Source organism: Mobula hypostoma, chromosome 13, assembly GCF_963921235.1.
Source record: "Mobula hypostoma chromosome 13, sMobHyp1.1, whole genome shotgun sequence".
Taxonomy (NCBI): domain Eukaryota; kingdom Metazoa; phylum Chordata; class Chondrichthyes; order Myliobatiformes; family Myliobatidae; genus Mobula; species Mobula hypostoma.
The window spans coordinates 59,942,439-59,952,114 of record NC_086109.1 but is presented as its reverse complement, the minus strand read 5'-3'; the positions used below and the strand labels follow the sequence as shown (position 1 = coordinate 59,952,114).

Here is a 9,676-nt window from a genome sequence, read left to right as displayed (position 1 = left end):
TGGTGAGGTGAGTTTAACCCTACTTGAACACCACCTTCCCCCCCCCCCGCCCCCACACCCAGGTCGGCCAGTCTGCAAGAATATTGTCAATATTAAACCGGTCCGCGGTGCAAAAAAGGTTGGGGACCCCTGGATTATATGTTGAACTACAGGACGAATCCCAATAGCACAATGAAACAGACTGACACTCTGGATAAATGTGAGGTAATACATTAAGAAAGAAAGAACATCGTTTAAGCATCTTATCACAAGAAAAAAATACAAAAAATAAAAAGTCACCAAGGTTAAAACAAAGTCATAAGTAATTATTTTACAAGGTAGGGCTTAGTTTTATATAAGATTGCCAAGTGTAGCGGGTTTTAGAAGTTATCCAGTTTGGTTGCAAGAATAGAAAAGCAGAATATTGTGTAAACAGAGAGAGACTACAGAATGGTAAAGACAGGTCTAACAGTCCCCATTCAAAAAACACAGAAAGTCTGCAAGTTGGTGCAACAAACAACAGATCAACCATGATAAAATGGCAGAGCCACTCAATAAGCCAAATGGCTTAATTCTCCTCCTATATTTTATAATTAGGAACACAAATGGTGCATTGGCCTTTATGACAAAGTAAGGAAGTCTTGCTGCAACTGTTCAAGAAATCGGTGAAACAACACTCTGAATACACTTTTTACACTTTGGTGTCCTTGCTTAAGGAGGGATGTAATTGCATAGAAGCAGTTCAACGTGGTTCCTATTAAGTTGTAAACACAGAAGGAGAATATCACGTGCCTTTCATGGTAACATACATCAAAGTTGCTGGTGAACGCAGCAGGCCAAGCAGCATCTATAGGAAGAGGCGCAGTCGACGTTTCAGGCCGAGACCCTTCGTCAGGACTAACTGAGTTAGTCCTGACGAAAGGTCTCGGCCTGAAACGTCGACTGCGCCTCTTCCTATAGATGCTGCTTGGCCTGCTGCGTTCACCAGCAACTTTGATGTATGTTGCTTGAATTTCCAGCATCTGCAGAATTCCTGTTGTTTGCCTTTCATGGTCTTTTTTTCAAGTAAGTCAATTGTCTTCAAAAAGGAAAAGTTCCAAAAGCCATAAGAATCAGATAGAAGAGTAGACTTAGAAAAGTTAAAGATTGGAGAGAACGCGGGGAGACTCTGATTAGGCTGTCAGATATTAAAGGATATCTAGAAGGAGCAGCAGAGTGAAATTAGATCTGGAAAATATAAAAGAATATTGGGAATACTAGACACACTTCCACAGTTTCAGTGCACAGCCTTATATATCCAGTGCGCAATGAAGTGCTTCACATGAGAAGTGCAGTGCATTAGAACGGCATCATTTTATACCTGTCTGCTGCTGAAACCATATCAGATGCACAATGTGACTCAGGCCAGCAAGTGTCAGCTTGAATTTCCAGTGATATGGAGCGATTTTCTACTTCAATCTCATAGCTTTATTTTATCCGCAAGAAAATGGACAGATTATTTTATTTTATTTTTTTTTTTTTACAGTGAATCAAACAGCAATCTGAAACCAGAGCAAGTAGGCAATATTTGGGCACTGCTGAGGAACCTGTGGGCAATATTCTGTCACCTTGTCCAGAAATAAAACAAGACCCCAACATCATTTATCTAAATGTGTTCTATTTCATTTGAAACACTATAGGCCAACAAGCAGCTTTCTTTGGACCCAAAGAGTTGTAAATATCACCTTTTTGGAATTCCAGTCACACATTTTGCCATCCTTTTTCTTTTGACTTTTATAAAAAGGATCTAGTGCTTTCCCAACATATCTGATGAATAAATTCTTCTCAGGCTTCCAGTCGGGTACAGGCATAGATTTTAACCGATGTTTCAATGACAAACTGTCACCTTCATCAGGGATGAAGCTTAGGCATGTCTAGTCCGGTGGTATATATACCCCCATCATCCGTCCCTCCTGTTTGGTTAGTCCTCGTCCAATCAGGTTTCCACTGTCCCACCTTGTTTACAATCGAATTCCACTTAAATACAATAGTACTTACAGTTACTAAGAAATTGAGGTTTCACTAATGATGCAAAGACAAACAGATTTAAGTTCATTAGTTTTGGTAAGCAACCAAAGTTCATATTAACCAAATTCTATGTTGGTGAAATATAACAAAGTAACAAAGCAAATAACCAGCAGAACAATACGGACAGAAGCTTAAAACCATGAATTACTTCTTGAAAACATACATTTCTGTTTCATTAATAATCAAGCCAGATTTTCACCACAGTGAACCAATCATGGGTGAAATTCACATGCCTTAAAGTGAATTATTTTAGCAAACAAAACTGAATTGGAGGAATAGGCAACAGACACAAAATGCTTGAGGAACTCAGCAAACCAGGCAGCATCTATGCAAACGAGTAAACAGTTGACGCTTCGGGCCGAGACCTTCAGCTGGGTGCTGCCTGGCCTGCTGAGTTCCTCCAGCATTTTGTGGTGTGTTGCTTGGATTTCCAGCGTCTGCCGATTTTCTCTTGTTTGTAATTGGAGAAATAGGTATTTCTTACTTGGGAGTATAGTGGTCAGAAGAGGAAAACAGTTGTAGGGCTGGAAGAGGTCATGAGAAAAGGGAAACGCTACTTGAACACAGATGAATTATCAAGATCAGGAGTTTGCTGCTTTAGCAGTCAACATTGTTCACCCAGCAGAGGGATTAGGTTAACGAAGGGTGGAAGGTGGGAGCCCAGCAATGACAACATTGAGTAAGGAAGTCTGGACGAAATAAACCCACGGATGAGGATTTCACCAGAACCTGCGCTCAGTCAGGGCAAAGGCATATAAAAATACAGGAAACCAAGGTCTGTTTGATGAGGAGAACATAGTTTCAAAGACCAATGCCTGGGTCAAGCAGAGCACTGAAGATTTAAAGTGTTTGAAATCTTAAAGCTATTAATTGCAAGTTTAACAAACCTGTGTTTAAAGCCTCCTCAAGCAAATCATCTTCAGCAGGTTGCTGAATATTCCAGGATGTCACAGGCAGGTTGCAGATTTCTTCAACTGAGCTAAGCTTTACCATATCCATATGGTTGCTTCCAGTCTTGTACCGTGGAATGAAGCACTCTTTGCTACTCTGGAAAACGTCTTTTATTATATCTTCTGTCTGAATTTCATCAGACATGCTCAAAAAGACAGCAATTCTTTGGCAGTTCTGGTATTTGGGATGAGCCAATAACTGAAAGAAAAAGCAGATAGAAGTAATATAGAAAGCCACATGGAAGTTTTAATTAGATCAGTCGGCTAATCTAACAGTTGAAGGAGCCAACACATAGTCATGATTTGAGATCACCTCTTTGAAAGGGTAGTGGAATCAAGTTCAATAATAATTTTCAAATGAGAATTGACCAATTACGTAAGAAATATATAGCAACACAGCAATCAGTAAAGACAAAGTTCAAAGTAAATTTATTATCGAAGTACATATATGTCACCACATGCGACTCTGAGATTCATTTTCTTGCAGGCGTTCACAGTAGTTACAAGGAAGCATAACAGAATCAATGAAAAAATATAGTCAGCCCTCTTTATCCGCGAGGGCTTGGTTCCGAGACCCCCTTCCGGATACCAAAAAACGCGGATGCTCGAGTCCCTTATTTAACCTGTCTCAGTGTGGGTGGACTTTAGGACCCAGGGCAGCACAGGACCCGCCGCAGTGTTTCTGATCCGTTGACTTATAATACCTAATACAATGTAAATGCTATGTAAATAGTTGTTATACTGTATTGTTTAGGGAATAATGACAAGAAAAAAAAGTCTGTACATGTTCAGTACAGACGCAACCATCGTAGCTCTTCTGGGAACGCCGATGCCGCCGTGGCATCAGCTGATTCTGATTCTCCAGTGATCTTTAAGTTCTTGAGGCTGTAGCACTTTACATAGCCAGCCAGCCATCCCTAGCGCTAACACTTCCACGAATTTCAGCTTCTTTCTGCTTTATTATGCGAATCCTTGATTCGTTCTACCCGACCTTACGGCCCACTTCAGAATGCGACATGCCACTTTTCAAAAGATCTAATATTTCTAATTTCTCGGTGAGAGATAGCACTTTACACTCCCTCATTGCTTTGACCACATAATTGCTTTTTAGGAGCCATTTTTTCACAGAAACAAAGTAGCGAATGAACGAGACGCGAGGTAAACAATGCTTGAACGAGTGCTGGAGAGAGAACTTCCGGGTTTCCCCAATTCGCAGTTGGTTGAATTCGCACATGCGGAACTCCCGGATAAGGAGGGCTGACTGTACACAAAGCCAGACAAACAACCAATGTGCAAAAGACAAACAGTGCCAAAGCAAAACTAACAAAATAATAACAATAAATAATTAAATAATACTGAGAACATGAGTTATGGAGTCCCTAAAAGTGAGTCCATAGTTTGTGGAATCAGTTCAGTGTTGAGGTAAGTGAAGTTATCCAAGCTGGTTCAGGAGCCTGATGGTTGAAAGGTATAACTGTTCCCGAACCTAGTGGTGGGGGACCTAAAGATCCAGCAACACTAGTGCCCTGTAAAGCTGTGTCCTCAATTCTTTGCTATACTCCCTACACAGTCAAAAATGTGTTGCCAAATTCTGTTCTAACATCACCCTTGTGGGCCACTTCCAAACAACAGACAGAAAGAGAGAGTCCAGCAGCAATGTGTCCGGACAACAACCTCTTCTTCAGTATCAGCAAAATGAAGAAGCTGGTCAATGACTTCAGGAAGTGGAGTGGAGAACATACCTATGTAAATGGTGCTGAGGTGAAAATAGTTGAGAGCTTCAAGTTCATCAAATATTTCAGCTCGAGTCATCAAAGTCATCATTTAAAGTATAAACAGCAGAGAGCTACAAACACAGCCCAGTCCATCACACTCATCAGCCTCACCTCCATTGACTTTGTCTACATTTCCCACTGCCTCAAAGAGCAGATAATGTTAACAAGGACCCCCTCTTCATTCTCTCTCCTCTTCCCCTACCCCTCAAACAGCAGAAGATACAAGTGTTTGAGAGCACGTACCACCATACTCAAGGACAGTTTCTATCCCGCTGTTATTAGACTGATACTTTAAAAAATAAGATCCTGATCTTTCAATGTACCATATTAAGACTTTTGCACTTTTTTTGATTTGCATTGCACTTTATCTGCAACACCATATTGTGCATTGTGCATTCTTTTTATTTGCATGAACGATCAGTTTTCTCAATCACTATCTATCTGATGGCTGTTTACTTATTTCCCTGCTCTTCTAAACATGAAAGAAAATATGAATTCAGTCATACAGTACCTGTGCAAGTCTTAGGCACATATAAATGGCTAGGGTGCCGAAGACTTTTGTATAGTAGGGTAGGCAGCCATCAATCCCAGGGGCCATGGGTTTGCACCTCTGGTGGACCATGTCCTCCCCAGGGCGCAAGCCTGAGCAAAAACATGTGAAGAACCATTGCCCGTGCAGCAGGTTTCCCCTCTCCACGTCACTGATGTAATCCAAAGGAAGGGCAAGCGCCAATACAGCTTGGCACCAGTGTCGCTGCAGAGGCTGCCAGAGTGAAGTTGTAAACAATACCAAACTGCCTTAGTTCCAAATTTCTTCCTCGGGGTTTACTCCCAAAGCCTTTCCCATGTGTGGGTATGGCCACAAGGCAGCGGAGGTTTAAAATCAGTTTTCCATTTCTTTGGTGGGCTGCTGTCCAAGGCTGACGAGCCCCAGCTGCCCGAAGCAACTGGTTTTGAGACACCAGTGGTCGGCATTTCCCCTTCTCTTGTCAGTAGAAACAGTCCCACTGGGCCTAGTAGCTAAGCAACACGTGAAGACCAAGAGTTGGACTTGGTTGTCAGAGGCTGTTAGTGACGCACTTCATAGGTAGTGGGAGCTTATCCCCACTACCACCCCCGGCTAGGACAACCTTAGGAACCTTTACAGTAGTGTAGTAATTTTATGTCTTGCATTGTACTGCTGCTTCAAAAAAAAAGCAAATTTCATGACGTATGTGAGTGGTGATCAACCTGATTCTGATATTGTCTCTCTTGTGGACTGAGAGTGGGAAGGGAGCAGGGAGAGGGGAGGAATCATGTTTGGGGAAAGAGGAAGGGAGAGGAGAGGGAGCAGGAAGTACCAGAGAGACATTCTGTAATGACTAATAAACCAATTATTTGGAATCAAATGACATTGTCTGGTGTCTCAGGGCTGGGTGTGTCTGCACCCGTACCACAACCCGCCCTGGTACTCCTTCTCTGCCACCTGTCCCACAGCACTCCACCCTCGCCATCCCCAAGATCCTTTGCTCCTGCCAGATTTTGACAAATACAGTATATGCAAAAGTCTTCGGCACCCTAGCTATATACATATGTCAAGACTTTTGCACAGTACTGTATGTATAGTCACAAATATGAAGCCTGAAGGAAGATTGTTTGAACTGATGCTGGTGTTCACAGATTTGGTTAATCAAGATGGCATTGAGGTTTACAGGAATGGAAATCTAGCGTTCATTTTGTCAATGACTAAAAAGGATCTTGTACCTTCCTTCTTAATCAGCAAGATCTGTTTGCTCATGGGCATAAAAAGAAAGCATTTCATTTGTATCTTGTGATAAGTAAGGTCATCCTTTATAGTCATAAAGCACAGCAGCACAGAATTAGGCCTTTCCATGTCAAACAGCTATTCTGCCTAGATCAGGGGTTCCCAGCCATTTTTATGCCATGGACCCCCTACCGTTAACCAAGGAGTCCATGGACATCAGGTTGAGAATCCCAGGCCTAGAACATGGACCTGCACCTAACCCACAGCCCTCCATACCCCTCCCATCCATGTACTTATTCAAACAACTCTTAAATGTTGCAATCAAATCCACATCCACCACTTCTGCTGGCAGCTCATTCCACACTCATAGCTCCCTCTGAGTGAAGACGTTCCCCTCAGGTTCCCCTTAAATCTTTCACTTTTCACCCTTTCCAATTGTAGTCTCACCCAACTTCAGAACTGGACAGACTACTCCAGATTTGGCCTCACTGGAGTTTTATATAACTTCAACATAACATCCCAACAAAACATTCAGTTCTTTGCGGGAATGGGACCTGCTCTCAGAGTTTCACGCCTGGCCATTATTCGACATGCCAAGGGCTCAGCTCACCTTCGGAGGGCCAAGATCTCATAGCTCTGGAGACGGGCAGATTAAAAGTCAGTGTCTCAGCAGGCGATCAGTGTGTCATGGGAGCCAGAAGATCTATGGCTGTGTGCACAGAGACCTGAGATCTTTGGGCACAGAGCTCGGAAAAAGCGACGCAACGGACTTAAAACATCGTAAACCAGCGAGTTGTTTGTCTCCCTTTTCGCTATGAAACGGAGACACCTCTTTCTCCCTTATTAGGGGGAGAAACAGAGAGCCTGTGGTATGTCGAATACCAGGTGAACAAGTAGTCTTTGGGGTACTGCAAGTCTGTGTCTTTGCTGTTGCTTTGCTACACACTTGAGTGCTCAGTGGTGGGCACCGTTGCTTTTTTTTTGCTGGTGGGAGGAGGGAGATCATTGCTTGCTGCTGCTTACGCACGGAAGGGAGGGAGGGGAGCTGGGGGGAACTTTGGGGTTCTAACATTTAACTGTCATTCATTCTTTGGGGGCACTCCTCTGGTTTTGTGGATGGCGAAGAAAAAGCATTTCAGGATGTATATTGTACACATTTCTCTGACATTAAATGTACCTTTGAAACCTTGAAACCTTTGAACTCCTGCACTAAATGCTCTGATTTAAGAAAGTCAATGCAATAAAGATTCTGTGGACTCGATAGAGACACGCAGATGGTATATTGCCTCCCAGGTATCAGGGTCAAGAATATTCCAGATCCTGTCCTCAGCATCTAAAGGGGGGAGGGTGAGCTGCCAGAAGTACAGTATTGGTACATATTGGCATCAATGACAAAGGTAGGAAAGGTGAGGAGGTCCTGAAGAGAGATTTTAAGGAGATAGATAGAAGGCTGAAAAACAGGACCATCAGGATAGTAATCTCTGGATTGCTACCTGTGCCACATGCCTCTGAGGGTGAGAAAAGGTGCATTTGGCAGATAAATGCGTGGCTGAGAACTGGTGCATGGAGCACAATTTCAGATTTCTGGATCATTGGGATCTCTTCTGGGGAAAGTACAACCTGTATAAAAGGGACGGGATACCCCTAAACTTGAGGGGGACCAATCTCCTTGCGGGCAGGTTTGCTAAGGCTATTCAGGAGAGTTTAAACTAAACTGACAGGGGATGGGAACCGGAGTGATAGGGCAGATAGTTTACACACAGAGGTAGTGTGTAGTGAGACTGCTAGCAAGATAGGCTAGAGCAAAATTGCAGTCAACAGGATGAGTTGCAATGTAAAAGATGGACAAAATTGAAAAGAGTGATGAATACAGAACTGAAGGTGTTATACTTGAATGCACACAGTATGCGGAACAAGGTAGATGAACTTGTAGCATAGTTACAGATTGGCAGGTATGACATTATGGGCACCACTGAGTTGTAGCTGGAAGACAATTATGCAGTGCCTATAAAAAGTTTTCATTCCCCTTGAAGGTTTTCAGGTTTTGTTTTACAACATTGAATTACAGTGCATTTAATTTGGCTTTCTTGACACTGATCAACAGAAAAAGACTCAAACTCTTCTCAGGCCTCAAACCAGGTACAGGTAACAATTATAACCAACGTTTCGATGACAAATGCTGCCATCATCTTCAAGGATAATGCCTGGACATGTCTGGTCAGGTGGTATTTATACCCCTACATTCCATCCCTCCTGATTGGATGAGGACTAACCAATCAGGTTTCTGCACTCCTACCTTGTTTACAATCCAATTCCAGTTGTCCATCTTTGTTAAAATGCTTTTCTTCTAGTTTTATTTCAATGACTTCCTTTACTCGGTGGTCCCAAAAGCCACTGGCATGGCACAGTAGTTTTGATTTCCTTCACCTTGTAGCCGTTCTGTATAACAGCCACCATTACGCCTCCCCAACGTAGGTAGCCTCCAACCTGATGGCATGAACATTGACTTCTCTAACTTCCGCTAATGCCCCACCTCCCCCTCGTACCCCATCCATTATTTATTTATATACACACATTCTTTCTCTCTCTCTCTCCTTTTTCTCCCTCTGTCCCTCTGGCTATACCCCTTGCCCATCCTCTGGGTTCCCCCCCCCCTTTTCCTTCTCCCTGGGCCTTCTGTCTCATGATCCTCTCATATCCCTTTTTGCCAATCACCTGTCCAGCTCTTGGCTCCATCCCTCCCCCTCCTGTCTCCTTCTATCATTTTGGATCTCCCCCTCCCCCTCTCAAATCTCTTACTAGTTCTTCCTTCAGTCAGTCCTGATGAAGGGTCTCGGCCCGAAACGTCGACCTGTACCTCTTCCTAGAGATGCTGCCTGGCCTGCTGCGTTCACCAGCAACTTTGATGTGTGTTGCTTGAATTTCCAGCATCTGCAGAATTCTTCATGTTTACGTGGAGCAGTTCTTTCTACTTTGATTAACCGTGCAAACACTATTTCGGACCCGGAGAGACTGAAGGAGGTAATAATGCACAATCTTCTACAGAATTACACACAACGTTCCTGCAGAATGGCTACAAGGTGAAGGAAACCAATTGAACCCTTAAAAGGGCTGACAGAAAAACCAGGAAACCCAACAATGAGGAACCCATCTCTACCGCC

At 43.2% G+C, this 9,676-nt stretch overlaps 1 protein-coding gene across 2 annotated transcripts in view; it reads right to left on the bottom strand.

Annotated features, from left to right (window-relative positions):
* Window positions 1-9,676, bottom strand: part of mthfs (5,10-methenyltetrahydrofolate synthetase (5-formyltetrahydrofolate cyclo-ligase)) — a 46,858-nt gene that overhangs the window by 30,488 nt on the left and 6,694 nt on the right. For both annotated transcript variants that reach the window (XM_063065782.1, XM_063065781.1), the window contains exon 2: window positions 2,934-3,195. In XM_063065782.1, the coding sequence (XP_062921852.1) occupies window positions 2,934-3,141 (208 nt within the window). In that variant the 5' untranslated portion in view covers window positions 3,142-3,195. The remainder of the gene's footprint in view (window positions 1-2,933; window positions 3,196-9,676) is intronic.